This window comes from Pogona vitticeps, chromosome 2, assembly GCF_051106095.1.
Source record: "Pogona vitticeps strain Pit_001003342236 chromosome 2, PviZW2.1, whole genome shotgun sequence".
In the NCBI taxonomy this organism is placed as follows: domain Eukaryota; kingdom Metazoa; phylum Chordata; class Lepidosauria; order Squamata; family Agamidae; genus Pogona; species Pogona vitticeps.
The window spans coordinates 15,211,391-15,229,887 of record NC_135784.1 but is presented as its reverse complement, the minus strand read 5'-3'; the positions used below and the strand labels follow the sequence as shown (position 1 = coordinate 15,229,887).

At 46.8% G+C, this 18,497-nt stretch overlaps 1 protein-coding gene and 1 long non-coding RNA gene across 2 annotated transcripts; one reads left to right on the top strand and one right to left on the bottom strand.

Moving 5' to 3' along the window:
• The first annotated feature begins 84 nt into the window (after nt 1-84).
• LOC110071152 (uncharacterized) lies at nt 85-14,794 on the top strand. The gene is made up of 11 exons (XM_072987210.2): nt 85-186; nt 954-1,405; nt 2,498-2,609; nt 4,272-4,354; nt 4,572-4,698; nt 5,468-6,960; nt 11,388-11,999; nt 12,190-12,268; nt 12,474-12,556; nt 12,886-13,012; nt 13,364-14,794. The coding sequence occupies exons 2-11, from the start codon at nt 992-994 to the stop codon at nt 14,296-14,298; spliced, it is 4,065 nt and encodes a 1,354-aa protein (XP_072843311.2). The 5' UTR covers nt 85-186; nt 954-991; the 3' UTR covers nt 14,299-14,794.
• LOC140703917 (uncharacterized) lies at nt 7,378-9,503 on the bottom strand. The gene is made up of 3 exons (XR_012083097.2): nt 9,348-9,503; nt 8,917-8,972; nt 7,378-8,016 (listed from the first exon to the last, which is right to left on the bottom strand). It is a non-coding gene; the product is annotated as an uncharacterized LOC140703917 (long non-coding RNA).
• Nucleotides 14,795-18,497: the final 3,703 nt, after the last annotated feature.

The window sequence follows — 18,497 nt, the reverse complement described above, 5'->3', positions numbered from 1 at the left end:
AGGGTTAAAGTAATTGATCTCTGATTCCCAGAGCCTCACCCGGGAAAGAAAAAAACCGAGGCTGAATGCTCATTTCCTGTTTCCGGCTCAGAGGTGCGTCGCCTTTCGCCTTCCCGCCAAAGCCGCTTCTCGGGAGTTCCGGGAGGGGCTGAAGGTGCCTCCTTTTTTGGGGGGTCTCGGAAGCAGGTGAGTGCAGTGCTAGGAGGCGGTGGGTCAGTTCTTGGAGAAGGGAGGGGGCGCTTGGCTTGGGATGTGGGGCAGAGAAGGGGAGCCTCGGCTGGCTGGGGTGGGGAGTCCACGGAAGAGCCAGGCTCCCCTGCCGTGCTTCCTTTAATCCATGGCCGGAGCAAATTAATCTCTTCTGGGGAATCCTCCGGAAAACTCCTCTCCTCTTTCTTGCCTGTGAAGCCAAGCCCTCCTGACGGATTCCCCTACTTGATTTAATTTATTTATTTAAGAAATATTTCTACCCTGCCTTTCTCCTTAGAAAGAACCAAGGTGGTTTACATCATTAAAAGATAATATTTAAAGCTAAAGGCAAAAAGTATGCAAATATATTTTTAAAAGGATAAAATAAATGCTATTCTGAGAAACAGTAAAACAAAAGCAATACTAAAAACACATTTAAAGCAGTAAATGTTTATTTGTTTTACTTGAGTCCAATTCTCTGTCAAATGCACTCCTAAGGCACCAATGAAACCTGGGCATTCAGTCCAGAAGAACTCCCAGACTGTTCACCATTGCTTTCCGAGGGAGTGTACGTACATCCAGCACAGCTGAATCCCTGTTCCTTGATCTGCCTTTCAGCTAGAGGATGTTGAGGAGGGAGCCCTGGCACCTATATTTGATCTTGAGGCTTTCAACCTAAACCAATCCTTTAATTGGAGCTTTTAAGCATGAGACAACATGTCTTGCTCTTCTTCCAAGTTTTATTCTTTCTCCTCTTCCTACAGAGATTAAAAGGCCTACTCATTCTGCTCCTTTGGAGGCAATGAAGATACAAGACCCTGTTGGTGCAGAAGATGGGAGACAGCCGGATGGCGTAGACGTGTGGAGCAAAGAGGAGTTCTGGGAAAGAAATGCCCTGGCAGACCTCCATGGGGACTCTTTCAGCCCAGAAGTTCAGCACCAGCTTTTCCGGGAATTCTGCTATCAGAAGGATGGAGGCCCCCGGGCGGTTTGTAGCCAACTTCATCGTCTCTGCCATCAGTGGCTAAAGCCAGAAAAACACACCAAGGTTGAGATCCTGGACCTGGTCATCCTTGAACAGTTCCTGACCGTCCTCCCATCAGACATGGGGGTCTGGGTCAGAGAGTGCAAGCCGGAATCCACTTCCCAGGCTGTTTCCCTGGCGGAAGGTTTCCTCCTGAGCCAGGCAGCGGAGAAGAAATGGTCAGAGCAGCTGGTGAGAGTTCTGGTTTTCCTTAAGAGCTGAAAAAGTGCCAAACCCTTTGCTGAAAATTGCCCCACTGAAGCATGTTCCCCTCCCTTCTTAAAGCTGAGATCTTCTCGTGTACCATTAGACAGGGGCTGGACTCAGTAATCAGTCGGGTTCCTTCCAGCTCTGCAGGTCTAAAATTACAGTGGTGCCCCGCTTCATGACGATCCTGTTAGACGATGAATCTGCTGTATGATTAATTTTTTGCGATCGCAAAACAATGTTTTTATGGGCTTTTTTCATTTTACGACAGTCGGTTCCCTGGTTTGGGACCGGTTTTTCACTTAACTACAATCAAAAACAGCTGATCGTTGTGTTTTCAAAATGGCTCCCCGCTGTGCAAAATGGCTCCCCGCTGTGTTCAGGATGGATTCTTCACAAGACAGGCACCGGAAAATGGCCGCCCTATGGAGGATCTTCGCTGGACAGTGGGGTATTTCACCCATTGGAACGCATTAACTGTTTTTTAATGCATTTCAATGGGTTTTTTACTTTCGCTTGACGACAATTTCGCTCTACAGCGATTTTGCTGGAACAGATTATCGTCATCAAGCAGGGCACCACTATATAAACAAGGTCTGGAAGCCATGTCCTACGAGGAGCTGCTTAGGGAGTTAGGAATGTTTAGCCTTACAAAAAGAAGGTTGAGAGGGGACACAACAGCCATGTTTAAATACTTGAAAAGATGTCATGTAGAAGAGGGGACAGGTTTGTTTTCCAGGGCTCCAGAGACTAGGAGATGGAGCAATGGTTTCAAACTACAGGAAAAGAGGTTTCATCTGAATATTAGGAAGAACTTCCTGACGGTCAGAGCTGTCCGGCAGTGGAATAGGCTGCCTCAGAGGGTGGTGGAGTCTCCTTCTTTGGAGGTTTTTAAGCAGAGGCTGGATGGCCATCTGTCAGGAGTGCTTTGATGGATGTTCCCACATGGCGAGGGGTTGGACTGGATGGCCTCAGTGGTCTCTTCCAACTCTATGACTCTATAAGCAATAAGAAAGATGATTTGATGTTTCTTCCTCCATTCTTCTGCTTGAAGTCCAAATTTAATTTCGGTTACAGGAGTTTTCAGAATTCTTCTTTGGCTTCTCCCAGGCACTGGACACTCCCTTAGACCCAAGACAAAGACCCCTCCTTTTGAAGGAGGAGAAGGGTGGTCGGGACGTCTTGCTAGGTAAGCAGCTTGTCAGCATATTTCTACTTTGTTCCCTTTCTTATGCCTTTCCAGATTCATGAATTGCACTTTAGCTCCTCTACGTTCATATAGATGCTTAAGGTTTTGTCAGTCAAAATGGAGAGCCTTTTTCCTCATTAATGTAAGACAGTGGTTCCGAAACTTTTTTAACAGTACAGTAGGACTGCTGTATCCTCAGGACCAGTACCTGCGATTTTACTTATCCACTGTTTGACAAAAATAAAATAATAAAATAAAGCATGAATACATCTTCTTAAGGTGTATTACCAGGAGTGGCCAGTAGGTGGAACCCTAGACCATGCTATGCACGCACTGGTTACTCAGGAGTTTTGTACTGCAACTCCCAGAAGCCTTCACCACCAACTGTGCTGGCTGGAGTTTCTGGGAGTTGCAGTTCAAAAACATCTGAGTAACAAAGGTTAAGAACCACTGCAGGTGGCTTAATGGAAACTCACTTGTGGCCTGACTGGTCTAATGGAAGCAGCTTCCAGGTAAAATGGAGAAGCCACATTTTTTGGGGGGAGGGGGGGAAACGGCTCTTGGAAACAAGAGGACAGGAAACCCAATTCTTTGGGAAGATGGAGCCAAGATTCCCTCTCGCCACTATGCATGGACACCAGAAAAACTACAAATGCAGTGGTGCCTCACATAGCAATCGCTCCGTTTTACGACAAAATCATTTTGCGACAAACTTTTTGCGATCGCAAAAGCAATCGCTTTGCGATGTTCCCTATGGGCAATTTCGCTTTCCCTGCTTCGGGCACCGATCATCGCAAAGCGATGATTTTCTAACAGCTGATCGGCTGTTTCAAAATGGCCGCTGGGTAAACAAAATGGCCACCCACTGTTTTCTGCGGCGGATTCCTCGCTTAAGAGGCACTGAAAATGGTGGTGCTATGGAGGATCTTCGCTGAACGGTGAGTTTTAAGCCCCTAGGAACGCATTAATCGCGTTTTAATGCGTTACTATGGGCTTTTTATTTTCGCATTGTGACGTTTTCATTCAGCAGCGATTTCGCTGGAACGAATTAACATCGCAATGCGAGGCACCACTATACAGTGGTACCTCGACTTACAAACTTAATCTGTATTGGAATGCCATTCGTATGTCGAAAAGTTCGTATGTCGAGGTAAGCTTTTCCATGGGAATGCATTGAAAACCATTTAATCTGTATCTGCTGTTTTTCGTTCGTATGTCGAGGTGCTGTTCGTAGGTAGAGACATTAGTTCCCATAGGAATTAATGCAAAGCCGGTTAATCCATCCTCTACCACTACGGGGCGATTTCTTTTCTTATTCTTTTGACCTAAGGTGAACTTAGATCAAAAACAGAGCAGGAAAGGTTTTTTTCTTTTTGGTTCGTAAGTCGAGGCTCCGTTTGCAGGTCAAAGCAACTTTTTGCGAATGGAGCAGTTCGTAACTCAAATCGTTCGCAAGTAGGGACGTTTGTAAGTCGAGGTACCACTGTAAGTGCGATAGGACAATTTGGGGGGGAAGGATGAGAGGATTCCGTGGCACCCCTGGGTGGGTTTCTTGGCGCCCCATGGCACCACGGTGCACAGTTTGGATTTGCGCAAACTGACGTAAGGGAGAAAACATTTCCGAAAAATAAACCTCTTTCCACCCCTTGGTCTCCCTTGCAGACCCTGGACACACTCTGGGGACGGAACTTCACTCATCACTTCCTTGTGGAGGAATGGAAACAGTGCCTGTGCAGCCAGAACAGGTTAGAGGGAAATAGTTTGGGAGATGTGGAGAAGAGCCTGGGCCCTCCTCCCCATCATACACTTCTCTGGGTCTAAAAGAATCTCCCCCTTTCTGTTGACTTCTGTCAAACTTTTTCACTAGGAAACCTGAGACTAAGTAAAGGGTTGGATCCTGCACTGTGACCCTCAGCTGTCTTATTGATGCTATTCTCCTCCTGTTTCCTTTTTGTTGTTCAGGGTCCCCTCACTTTTGAGGACATTGCTGTCTCTTTCACAGAGGGTGAATGGGCGCTGCTGGATCGAGGCCAAAGGGCTCTGCACCGGGAAGTCATGGAGGAGAATTTGGCCCACCTGGCGTCTCTGGGCAAGTTTTCGTTTCCATTTCATTATAGCCATTTTCAGAGAAATAGCCAAGTTAGGTTCTTTCAGGAATTAAGAAGCTGGTACAATAACAAGATAGGCACGTGGTGGCGCTGCGGGTTAAACCACAGAAGCCTCTGTGCTGCTTGTCCCAGCTCCTGCCAACCTAGCAGTTCTAAAGCATGTAAAAATGCGAGTAGATAAATAGGTACCACCTCAGTAGGAAGGTAACGCCTTTCTGTGTCTAGTCGCGCTGGCCACGTGACCATGGAAACGGTCTTCGGACAAACGCTGGCTCTATGGCTTGGAAACGGGGATGAGCACTGCCCCCTAGAGTCAGACACGACTGGACTACATTTCAAGGGCAACCTTTACCTTTACTTAAGATAACAAGAATATAAAGAAATATATCATGAGTAGAGATGGGGGTGTTTATATATGAATACGAATATCCCCCCCACAGGTGGAGATTCTGCCAGGACTGTCTAATCTTTTCCTGATACACTTGGGTCATTTCCCCACATTTTTATTTATTTCACCTTTCCCCCTTTAATGTTTACAATAAAATTAGCACATCTGACTCAACTGTTTAACTGAGCAATGCATCTGAAGATGTGGTGTACGGCAACAAAAGTTCTCAACTGAAATTTTAATGTTAAAGTTGTTATGATAAAGACCAATTGACAAAAACAATTCATGGGTTACACAATAAATTGTGTATATGTGTGTGAGCCAGTAGTAAAACTGGGTTGTGTGTTCTTCTTTTCTTTTAGCACCTAATAGGAGAGAAGGCAGATTCAAGGAAGAATCGGATCGAGTGTCCTTGGAAAAAGACACTGAGGAGGAGGGGAAACCTCAGAGGGAAGAAACTGAAACCACAGAGAAGGGGAAGAGAGCTTTCCTTTCTCCACATGAACATTTTCGTGTAGCGCCACTTGGAGAAGAAATGCATCAAAGCCACGAGAGTCATCAGTGCTTGGCATGTGAGAAAGGCTTCAGCTTTCAAGGCAGCCTAAATGCTCACTGGAGAACCTACGTAGCGGGGAAATTGTTGGACTGCTCAGAATACCATAATAATTGTTTAAAGAAGTCATCTCCTGAAAAGAATCTAAGGCCTCAGGGAGGAGAAACCCCCTTTGGATATTTAGATTGTGGAAAGATCTTTAGCCAGAGTGCACACCTTGCTTCTCATGAGAGAAGTGGGAAGAGTTTCAGTTACAATTCATGCCCCCTTGAACTCAAGACAGTCTCCACAGGGCAGAAACCATTTAAATGCTTGCAATGCGGAATAAGCTTCAGTGAGAGCAGAACCTTTGCTACCCATGTGAGAATCCATACAGGGGAAAACCCATTTTCCTGCTTGGAATGCGGAAAGCGCTTCCGGCAGAACTCGCACCTTGCTCGCCATGTGAGAATCCACACAGGAGAGAAACCCTTCAAATGCCTGGAATGTGGGAAGAGCTTCAGTGAAAAGGCAAACCTTGCTTCCCACATGAAAGTCCACACGGGGGAGAAACCATTTTCTTGCTCAGAATGTGGGAAGAGCTTTACGCATAAGGGAAACCTGGCTTCGCATATGAAAATCCACACGGGGGAGAAGCCATTCAAATGCCTGGAATGCGGAAAGAGCTTCAGGCAAAGCACAAAGCTTGTTTGCCACATGAGAAGCCACAGAGGAGAGAGACCGTTCAAATGCTCTCAGTGTAGGAAGAGCTTCTGTGAAAGAAGCAAACTTCAGTGCCATCAAAGAATCCACACAGGAGAGAAACCTTTTAAATGTCTGGAATGCGGCAAAAGCTTCAGTCAGAGCGCAAGCCTAGCTTCCCACATGAAAATGCACACAGGAGAGAAACCCTTTAAATGCCTGGAGTGTGGAAAGAACTTCAGTCAGAGCTCCCACCTCTTTCGCCACATGAGACACCACAGAGGGGAGAAACCCTTTAAATGCTCGCAGTGTGGGAAGAGCTTCTGTGAAAGAAGCAAACTTCAATGCCATCAAAGAATCCACACTGGGGAGAAACCCTTTAAATGCTTGGTATGTGGGAAGGGGCTCAGTCAGAAGGCAAACCTTGTTTCCCATATGAAAATCCACACTGGGGAGAAACCCTTTAAATGCTTGTTATGCGGAAAGAGCTTCAGGCACAGCACAAACCTTGTCCGCCATGTGAGAAGCCACCGAGCCGAGAAACAATATAAATGTTCACAGTGTGGGGAGAGCTTCTGTGAAAGAAGCAAGCTACATTCCCATCAACGAATCCACAAAGGCTAGAAACCATCTGAAAGCTTGAAATGTGGAGGGTACTTCAGCCTCTGTGAAAAAAAAAAGATGTTGTGGGATGTGAGGTACTAAACAAATATGTCTGCATACATTTGGAAATGATATCATACTTCCTGCTGCCTCTCTCTTCCTCTCCTTACAATCTCGTTATAATATTTTTCCCTAAAACGTGTTGTGTCAAGCTTTAATTTTTTTAAATACTTCAATAAACTTGCTTTTTAAAAAAAACCCAGCATTTGTGCCAGCACAAAAGGGACTCGAAATTTGAACCATTATTACATTATCATTGGCATAGAAATTACATGAGTTGCCTTAACTCAGTTCAGGCAAGATCTCTCTATCTCTCTCTCTATCTATCAATCAACAAGGATCAGGGAACTTTTTAACCATTTACCCTTGAAAAAATTTATATATGCCAACATTACCTCCTTGATTTAAAAGGAAGGATCTTAGTCACACACGGCCAGCCGAGTGCCGCCGCCGAAGTCTCGCTGCCTGTACCTGCTCCTGGCAGGGCTGTGCTCAGTCCCGGGCGAGCGCCGCTCCTGCCCAACAGGCTCCTCCAAGAATGGGGACAGGGCATGGGGTGGCAGTGGCATCCTGGTGCCGGGAGGCTGAGCCTGGCCCGGGCCGCCGCCGTGGCCACGCCCTCCCCCTTCCGCCACGATTCACCTCTCCAGGTACTGGAAGGAAAGGGTACTCCTGGCCAGGGCACTCTGGCTACTCACCCAGGCTTCGCCCCTCCGCCATGGCCGCCCCCTCGGCTGCCCTATGCCGCCATCCGGGGAACATTGCCATCCGCCATCTGCTGTGGCTAGGTTGCAGCCGGGTCAGAGAAGGGGGTAGGAAGGGGGCTTTTGGGCAGCAGGGGACCCCCCCCCTCCGGGTAGAAGAGGAGGAGGAGAGAAGGGGGTTAGGGTTGTGTCCTCATTACCCCTGCAGACGGCAGACGTCTCTGTGCTGTAGGCCCAGAAGACCAGCAGTCGTAAGATCGAATCCACGCAACAGAGTGAGGTCCTGTCGCTTGTCCCAGCTCCTGCTGACCTAGCAGTTCAAAAGCATATAAATGCGAGTAGATAAAAAGGTATGTACCACCTCAGTGGGAAGGTAACGGCATTCTGTGACTAGTCGCACTGGCCACGTGAACACGTTTTTCTTTGGACAAACGCTGGCTCTACGGCTTGGAAACGGGAATGAGCACTGCGCCCTAGAGTCGGACACGACTGGACTAAATGTAAAGGGGAACCTAAAAAAAATTTAAAATTTATACCCCACCCACCTAGACTGAAGTCTACTCTGGGTGGTTAACAATAATAAAATAAAAACAATATAATATTTTAAAAACAACAGTAGTAATATAGTTCAAGATGGAAAAAATAATCAAGTGGTGACAGGAGGGAAAGCCTGCCTAGAGAACCAGGTCTTAAGTTTTCTCTTAAAAACACCCAGCGAGTGTTTAGGGCTTTATATGTCATCATTAACACTTTGAAATCAATGCGGAAATGAACAGGCAGCCAATGCAAGGCAGCCAGAGTGGGGGAAATATGCTGATATTTTTCTCACCCCCGTGAGAAGTCTGGCCACTGAATTTTGCACTATTTGAAGCTTCCATATCAATCTCAATGGTAGCCCCACGTAGAGCGCATTACAGTAGTCTAATCTTGAGATTGCAAGTACATGGACGAGGGCGGTGAGCGCCCCGACATCTAGACAGGGACGCAGCTGGGCAATTCATCACAAATGGAAATAGGCGGAACGGACCACTGACGCCACCTGGGTTTCCATGGTGAGTGCCGGATCCAGATGGACCCCCAAGCTGCGAACCTTACTCTTCACAATGAGAGTCACTCCCCCTAAAGAGAGGGAGTTTCCCAAACTACCGATGAAGGGGCCACCCACCCTCAGGACCTCCGCCTTGTCCGGGTTCAGCCTCAACCCATTCACCTGCATCCATTGCCGAACAGCCTCCAAGCAGCGCTGAAGGGACGGAACAGCATCTCCTGCAGTTGGAGAAAAGGAGATGTAGAGCTTGGTGTCATCAGCGTACTGATGGCATGATGCCCCACACCCCCTGACGCCCCACACCCCGCAGCCCCGTATAAATATTAAACAGCATTGGGGAGATAATCGAGCCCTGTGGAACCCCACAATTGACGCTCCACAGGGCCGAAGCACACTCCCCAAGCTGAACTCTCTGAGGATGATCCCCCAATAAGGATCGGAGCTGGGCAAGCGCCAGGCCACTGATTCCCAGCTCAGAGAGCGTCCCCACAAGGATACTGTGGTTGACGGTATCAAAGGCATCTGAGATGTCAAGGACCAACAGAGACGTTTTGCCTCCCTCAGCAGGTCATCAAACAATGCCGTTTCCATACCTGAAGCCTGACTGGAATGGATCCAGGGCACTGGTTTCATCCAAAAGAGCCTGGAGTTGGTCAGCGACCACCATCTCTACCACTTTGCTGAGGAAAGAAACATTGGCATCAGGCCTATAGTTGCCAATGTTGTATGCCACCAAACTTGCCAAAATACATAATGTAACAATTGATTTTTATTGTATTTTTCCCCACTTCCCCCCCCACCCTTTAGACGGGACTTGAGATGGCTCAGAAAAACACATGAAACAGAGAAAACAATGCTGTCAAAATTAAACAGATTCTAATGCCGTTATTTAATTTATTTGATTTATATACCAGCCATCTGGCAGCCGGGGCCCTCTGGGTGGTTTACAACGGAACAAAACCATAAAATAAAAAAAATAATACATCAAAAAGTGCAAATTAAAATATAAAGTGAAGGACAAAGTGAAAAACACACAATACATACAATTAATATAATTAATAGCATAAAATGCGGCAGCATGTAAATTAGTGTATGAGAGGTCCTGTTGCATTGGTAGTTGTTTATTCTGGGAAAGCCTGTCTGAACATTCAGGTGTTTAATAACTTTTTAAAATTGCCTCATGAGGGAACTTGGGCGGGAGGGTATTCCACAGTTGTGGGGCAATCCGGGCCTCTCGTGGGGTCAAAACTCTCAGGCGTTTCAAATATTGAATTTAATTATAATTAAAAGCAAGATGGGTTTTGATAATACGGCAGGTATCCGTTGCAAGTTTTTTTTCCCCAAAGAAAAATAACGTCCACTGAAATTTGCATCAAAAATGGGAGGACGTGCCAAGGCTTCTTGCGCTTTCGAGCCGCCTTTTTCCAGAGTCTATTCTCTTCCCAAAGGGTTAAAAGCATTGACTGCTGAGTCCCAGACCGTCTCTCAGGAAGAACAGAGGCGACGCTGAATGCCCACTTCCTGTTTTCGCCTTTGAGGTGCGTCGGCTTTTCCCTTCCCGCCGAAGCCGCCTCCCGGAGTTCCAGGAGGGGAATGCGAGTGCCTCCTTTTCCCGGGGGGGGGGGAGGGAGAGAAGGGAGTGAACTCGGGAGGAGGGAGGCGGTGGGTCAGAGCTTGGAGAAGTGGGGACGGGCGCTTGGTTTGGCTTTGGGGCGGGAGGGGGGCAGAGAGACGGGATAAGGGGGGGGTCTCTGCCTGCGGGAAGCCCCTGGAAGAGCCAGGCTCCCCTCCCTCCCTCCCTCCCTTGCAGGGGCAGGAGAGCCTCCTCTGGGGATCGCCCCAACTAAACTCACCTCCTCCTTCCTTCCAGCCTGCGAAGCCAAGCCGTCCCCACGGATCCCTCTCCTCTCTTTGTCCTGGGATGGTTGGAAACCAGTTCCCCATTCGTTGCAGTCCCCATTGGTGAGAGGGGAAGTGGGACTGGGAAGGGTCCTGGTCAAACTGGGAAGTGGGCGGAGGGATAAGGAAAGTGAGCTTTTGTCTCTGCTTCCTAGAGAAAAAGTGGGTTTTGTAGGGGATGCATCTGGGGTTTTGGGGCAGGACCTCAGCCAGATCAGACAGAGGTGCCTTCAACTTCCTTGGGAGTCCTTCTCTGTTCAAGAGCCTTTCTCTGAAGCTGTTTGTTTTTCTAAAGCAAATGTGTGTTAAGTAGAAATGTATTCCTGCTGGCAGAGTTGAGGGAAGAACAACGTGTGAAGGAGGGACGTAGACACTATAGAAGGGAGGAATTTGAACTGTAGTTTGCACATATGCAGACTCAACGATTGAATATAAAAACAGTGATAGGTGAAGGCATCATGAAATTAGTGCAGCTGACTACATTTAATTGTCACACCCATCTTTGCTTTGAAAGGTGCCTCTTTGTCTTCCTTCCAACCTGTCTGACGATGTGTCTTCCTTCCAGCCTTCAGAAAGCAGTGGGGCTGAGTCTAGAGAGAAAGCAGGAGAGATGTGTAGGGGAGGAGATGTTGAGGGCAGAGCCCTGGCAGCTGTATTTGATCCTGTGGCTGCTGGCCAGAAGGATCCTTTGATTGACATGACACAACCTTCTCATGCCTTGTTCTTTCTCCAAGTCTTGTTCATTCTATCATCCCTACAGAGAAATGAAGAAAGGCCAAATCATTCATCAGCGCACAGGTTGCTGTCCTCTGAAGATGCCGGCCACAGAGACTGGTGAAACGTTAGGAAGAACAACCTTCAGAACACGGCCAAAGAGCCCGAAAAACCCACAACCACCACCAAATCATTCAGTTCCTTTGGCTCTTTTGGAGTTGATGAACATGCAAGGCTGTATTGATGCTGAAGCTGGGAAACAGCTGGATGACATGGAGGGGTGGAAGGAGGAATTCCCGGAAAGGACAGCACAGACTAACCTCCATGGGGATTCTTTTGGCCCAGATGTTAAACGCCAGCATTTTCGGGAATTCTGCTACCAGGAGGATGAAGGGCCCCGGGTGTTTTGCAGCCAACTCCACCGTCTCTGCTGTCAGTGGCTGAAGCCAGAAAAACACACCAAGGCGGAGATACTGGACTTGATTGTCCTCGAACAGTTCTTGGCTGTCTTGCCACCAGTGATGGGGATCTGGGTCAGAGAGTGCAAGCCGGAATCCACTTCCCAGGCCGTGTCCCTGGCGGAAGGTTTCCTCCTGAGCCAGGCAGAGGATCAGAAATGGGCCGAGCAGCTGGTGAGAACATGAGGGGCTGAGAAATAGCCCACCCTTTTATTGAAATGGCTCAACCAAAGAGTGTCACCCTTCTTAAAGCTGTTGTCCTTTCTTGTATCATTTAGTTATTTTTTCTTTGATTCCTGTGTTTGAAGTTCAAATTTAGTTTCCAGTAAAGGAATTTTCAGAAGTTTTTTCTGGCTTCTCTCAGGCAGTGGATGCTCCAACAGACCCAAGACAGAGGCCCTTCCTTCTGAAGGATGAGAAGGGCGGAAAAACTGCCTTTCTTGGTAAGCAACTTCTCATCCTATTTCTGCTTGGTCTCCCTTCTTCTATTTTTCTTAGGTTCGTGAATGGCATTCATCAAGATGTTTAAGCTTAATGAAAACAGTAACATAGACTAATTTTTCCCATTAAAAAAGCGTGCTGCTTAACATAAGGAATTAAATATTTTTGAAGAATAACCACCTTCCCACCCTTTGGTCACCCTTGCAGATCCTGGAACCACGCTGGGGACAGATCCCGCCTCATCTCTTCTTCGTGGAGGAATAGAAGCAGTGCCTGGGCAACCAGAACAGGTAGAGGGAAAGTGAATGAGGAGATGGGGCTGCTTTGGTCCTTCTCTCTCTCGTACACTTCTCTGAATCCTGTACTGTAACCCTAAGCTGTCTCACTGAGGCCATTTTCTTCTGGAATTTCATTTTTAAAAGACGTTTCCTTTTACTCCAGGGTAAAAGATCCTAAAAGAATCTCTCCCTTTCTCTTGGCTTCTGTCAAACATCACTCGGAAGGCTGGCACTATGAAAAGTGAACGGTTGAATCTTGAAATGTGTGTCCCTCACCCATGTCATCGACGTCATTCTTTTTAGTAATGTCATTAAAAAAACAAAGTTTCCTTTTCCTCCAGGATCCCGTCACTCTTGAGGACGTGGCTGTGTCCTTCACAGAGGAGGAGTGGACACTGCTGGATCCAGGCCAAAGGGCTCTGCTCTGGGAAGTCATGGAGGAGAATGTTGCTAACATGGTGTCTCTGGGTAAGCTTTCTTTCTTGTGCTGCTACAGCTTTTTTCAGAAAGATAGCCAGGTTTGCTTATTTCATCAACTAAGAAGCAGCTAAGAAAGCAGCTTTCCGATAGTCAGATTTGTTTCACCGTGAATTTGATTGATTGATTTTTATTATTTTTATACCTTCCATCTGGCCAAAGACCACTCTGGGTAGTTTACAACATGGAAATAACAACAATAATCATAAAATAAAATTCAAAAAATCACCAAATAGCCAATACATTTCAAAATACAATAGGTGTTTGAAAAAAGACCGTGGCTTGAGATTTGATTGCAGATTTTTAGTAAAGCTGAGTTGTGCGGTTGTTTTTTCATTTTAGCTGCTGGTTTAAAAAAAGGGAGGTTCACAGAAGAACCACATCAGGTGTTCTTAGAAAAAGTTACCAAGGAAGAGGAGAAACCCCAGAGGAGAAAAACAGAAAGCAAAGAGAAGGGGAGAAGATCCTTTGTTTCTCTGAAGGAAAATGTTCATGGAGCGCCACGTGAAGAAGAAACGGATCAGAGCCATGACAGCTGTAAGTGCTTGGCGTGTGAGAAAAGCTTCAGCTTTCAAGGCAGCCCGAATGCTCACTGGAAAACCCAGATAGGGGGGAAACAGTTGAACTGCTCAGAATACCACTGGGATTGTTTAAAAAAGTCATTTCCCGAAACAGATACGGGAACATTTGAATGCTTGGGTCATGAAAAGGACTTCAGTCAGAGCACACCCATTGCTTCCCATGAGCGAATTCAAATGAAGGAGAAAAGATTTCAGTGCTTTGAATGTGGGAAAAGCTTCAGTTACAATTCTGCCCTCATTGAACACAAGAGAATCCATACAGGAGAGAAACCTTTTCGATGCTTGCAGTGTGGAAGGAGGTTCAGTCATAAGTCAACCCTTGCCAACCATATGAGAATCCACACGGGGGAGAAACCATATACATGCTTGGAATGCGGGAAGAGCTTCAATCAGTGCACGGTCCTTGCTAACCATAGGAGGATCCATACGGAGGACAGACCTTTTGTGTGCTTGGAATGCGGGAAGAGTTTTAGGCATAAGGCAACCCTTGCTTCCCATACACGGACCCACACAGGGGAGAAGCCTTTTAAATGCCTGGAATGTGGGAAGAGCTTCAGTCGGAACACACACCTTGTTCGCCATGTGAGAAGCCACAGAGGAGAGAAACCGTTTAAATGCTTGGAGTGTGAAAAGAGCTTCAGTCAGAGGGCAAACCTTGCCTCCCATATGAAAATCCATACACGTGTGAAAGCGTGAAGGATACCGGCCCAACACAAAGAGGGGATCCCCTGACCACTGAGTCACACTACCCTAGCTGTACCTGGGGTGTGTGGGTGCTTGCCAGGTGGGTTCAGTGCCCTAGTGATCAGGGAGTGTTTCCTGTGAGACCCTTCTGCCAACACCCTTGCGCCAACTGGCTCCTGTGGTGCTCCAGAGAGAGGCAAAAACTTTGAGGTTGCTGCTCACGGCTGCAAAATGACCTTGCGAGGTAGAAAATACTAAACACCCACAAAGTACTCAACACTTGTGAGTGCAAGACACTGTTCTTTAGTACCTCCAACCCCTTGGTCTGGCTGAGTGAAAACACAACTGTAAGCTCGTATTATTTGTATAAAAGATATTTTAAAAAGAGAAACATGCTTAAAAGGAATTGTAAGTGTTCTGCTTTAAAAAGCAAAAGAAGATTCATTCAGAGACTTAGGCAGTTCAGAGTCAGGCCCACAGAAAATAATAAAAACTATCTTAATCACTACTTAAGAATGGAGACTCAAGTTTCGGGACTCACTGTCAAGTCAGACTTAAGTCATACCGGTGGGTCGACTTAGTTCAATTTGGTGTGTGTGTCGACTTGGAACCCACCCACCCCTCCAATTTCTTCTGCGTTAAAAAAAGCTTGATTTGAATAGGGTCTTGAAGTTTGGGACTTGCTACCAAAGAGTTGCCAGCCTTCCTGGTATAGTTGCTAAGTAGCCTAGTTTCAGTGCATCTGCAGAGTCCTCATAAATTAATTTGTGCAGATGAGAAACCATCTTGTCAGCGTTTCTTAATGCAAATCACGGTTTTAGCAGAGTGATTCGCAGTCCAGGCAGTCCAGAAATAACTCACACACGGTCCAGCAGCATTTCCTTCAGCAACATATATTTACAGCAGTATTTACAGCAGTCTGGCAGCATAACATGTAGAAGTGATTTTCAAGCAGGAAGAAGATACAACTGACTGTACAATTCACACATATATACATATACAGGACCAATCAGATCACACATTGCATCATCCCTGAGTTGCATCATCCCTGAGTTGCATCCTGACTCAGTTTTAACACACCTGATCATTATGGATTCTCATTAATACACTCCGGGCCTGTAATTTTCCTTGACACATCTAAATGCTTGGAAGGTGTAGGGCACGTCATTCTCTGCACACACAGTGCCAAGAAAGTCCGATGTTGTGGAGGGCGAGATACTGGGATCCATCTTTGACATGAATACCCACATCATCATTATCTTAAAACAGAAGAGCTGGAAGGGACCCTATAGATCACGGAGTCCAGCTTCCATCAAGGAGGCAGAGTGGGGAATCGAACTCCCAACCTCTGGCTCCACAGCCTGAGCCCTAAACTACTGAGCTGCCCAGTAGTTTTATATGTGTACTATGGGAAATGGCGCCAGCCTTTCCTCCCTCTTCTTCCTGCAAAGCTCACTATACTAATTTTCTCCTAAAATTGCTCTGTATCAATTTAATATTTCAAATAAAACTTAATAAAAAAACCTCAGCAACTGGGAAATATATTTAAGTCCTAAAAACAGAGGCCCGTTCTCACTCTGTAAAATGTTTGCAACTTGGGGAAAACCATTTAGCCTCAAAAATCAAGTTGGGAGCTTGGGGGGCGGGGAGACTAGTAGTTTCCTGTGTGTACACCTGTACACACCCCAGGTCACCTTTTCACCAAAAGGAGCTAAACTAGTTTAAGATACAAAAACTTTTTAAAAATGAAATGACAAATAAATAAAACGAAGGAAAAGAAGCTGGGGGTATTGAGAGACTGGCTCTTTTTTTGTACACAAACTTCCTTTATGTATTCTCGAAGGCTTTCACGGCTGAGATCTGATGGTTGGTGTGGTTTTTTTCCGGCTGTTTGGCCTTGTTCTGAAGGTTGTTCTTTCTAACGTTTCGCCAGTCTCTGCGGGCAGCATCTTCAGAGGACAGGAGTCGGAACACTATCTGTGAACACTCCTAACTCCTGAAGATGCCGGCCACAGAAACTGGTGTATAAATACGGGTGATGGTTGGGCTCAGGGTCCGAATCCAACCCTGGGGGGGGGGGGTGGCTCTGATGGAGTGACAGAGAGGAAAGGGTCCTCCCAATTACCTTTCTAAGGGTTAAGTCAACAGAAGTGAATTCCTAGAGAGGAAAGGTGGGCTGCCATGTTTTAGTGTTACTTTCTGTTTCGTCCCCCTCTCCCCGGAAGAAGTGGCCTTGTCTTTCCCTTTCGCTGCCCTTTGGTCTCCGATAGGCTCCTTTCCGCTTCTGGGTGTCGCAGGGGCGTCTGGGAAAGTGAGTTTGAGGTAGAAGCGGGAGAGGACGAAGCAAGGAGGAGGTCTTTGTCCTCCCCCCTCCCCCGCCATTATTCACCCTCAGAGGGCGAGACCTTCTGTTGCCCTACTGGTTGATTGAGCTTCCTTGGGGGTCGACCCCAAACATTTTGCTGCCCGAAGCTGTGCAGAAATGAGTCCACCAGCAGCAGCAGCTACAAGGCATTAGGACCTCTTCAGTTTGGGAAAGGAACTTTTTAAAAAGTCTCCGAAGGAAAGTTCCTTTGGCATTTGGGCGAGGAGAAAATGCAAACGCCTCCTCTCCCGTTCCTTTGTGGAAGAATAAATACAAAAGAAACCACATTTTGCTGCTTTTTCATGACACCGCCACAATTTTGATGCCCGAGGCAGTTGGGTGTGTGGGGGTGAAAACTCACCGTTTGCACAGCAGCTCAATTCTTAACTTCCCTCCTGTGTCTCAATCCAGGAAGGCTCCTGACATTTTAAAAAGCAGATTTATTGAAATCCTGCAGCGGTTGGTTCATCAATGCTGCCCAAACTCTTCCCTCTGTGCATACACATCCCACCTTGAAGCCAGGAAACAAAGGGTTCTCTGATCTACATTAAAAAGGCCAATCTAATTATAAGGGGACATGAAAGTGGTGAAAATATCTGCTTTAAAAGATCCTCATCATCTTAGAACAGCAGTATTTTTTCAGCTGTAAAAGAGGTTTGGCATAAAGAGTGAGCAGCAGAGACCCATACATCCTGATCCCAAGGAAAAGGCTCCAGAAGACTGAGGTGAACATTGAATGAAATGGATCTAAGAGAGAAAGTGGTTTCTGGACAATTTAGTCCTTATTTATCAGAGCAGGCTACAGATGAAAAAAAAATCTAGCACAGACTTTTGCGCAAGTTATAATTCATATCAGGGAAGAGTTGAAAGTCCACAAAAGAGGGAAGAAAGATCCAGAGGAAAATTGATCCTCTCTTTTGCCCTAGGAACAGCCATTCACAGGCTTCAATCAACTAAATCAATGTTTTCCATAGGTCAGTTGATCTTGGTTCCAGGACACAGAACAGGACTTGAAGAACAGAGGCACACACGGTAGAGTGCCTCCATCATCCTGCCCCAGTTCTCCCAAACGTCTCTCACTATTGTTGTGATCCATGAAGGAAACTGCTCAACTGTTTTGCCATCCGTTTTGCTTGTTCGTGTCATAAACTTTGACGCAAGAGAATCGGGAAATCTTCTCTCGAAGGGTTCCCAGTTAAGGCATGGTATCGTCTCAACAATTTAACAATGGGGGGGGGAGGAGAGGGACTGCAGTCCTTAAATCTCCAGAACCTCGGTGGATAATGATTAGATAGGTACGAACATGATTTGGACACACAGCTCTTCCACAGGTGCTCCAGCTTCCCTTTGCTCCCGCTTCTTCTGCCAGGCGACCACTAAGAGGCAGCGGCAGTTTACCAGCTCTGCCTCCTCTGGGCACTGTCTCTGAGTGGGAACCCACCAGAGGAGGCAGGGCAAGAGACTCTGGGGTGCCCACAAAACAGCTGCGTGATCAAAGCGCCAAACTGCACGTGGTGCCCATCTCTTATACCATAGGCATCCTTCAGTCTCGAGAGAGGAGTGTCCTCTCCAGAGCATGAAGCCTGGGTAAAGTAACATGGAGGATAGGCTGTTACCCAAGCAGCAGATCCCTCCTCTCCACGTTGCTGAAATGGTCCAGTGGAAAGGCAAGAGCCAATACAATTGGTTCCAGCAACATTGCAGGAGTTGGCAGAACCACACGAACTGCCTTCGGGACTCCAGCTCCAGATTTTGCCTCTAGGTCAGTGGTGTCGAACTGTGGCCCTCCAGATGTTCTTGGCCTTCAACTCCCAGAAATCCTGGCCAGCAGAGGTGGTGGTGAAGG

Excerpts from the sequence above, each read along its gene's own strand:
- LOC110071152 (XM_072987210.2), top strand. The coding sequence starts at position 992 with ATGAAGATACAAGACCCTGTTGGTGCAGAAGATGGGAGACAGCCGGAT. Across the intron at positions 2,610-4,271 it reads TGGTCGGGACGTCTTGCTAG|ACCCTGGACACACTCTGGGG; the intron begins GTAAGCAGCTTG and ends TCTCCCTTGCAG. Across the intron at positions 13,013-13,363 it reads TGCTAACATGGTGTCTCTGG|CTGCTGGTTTAAAAAAAGGG; the intron begins GTAAGCTTTCTT and ends TTTTCATTTTAG.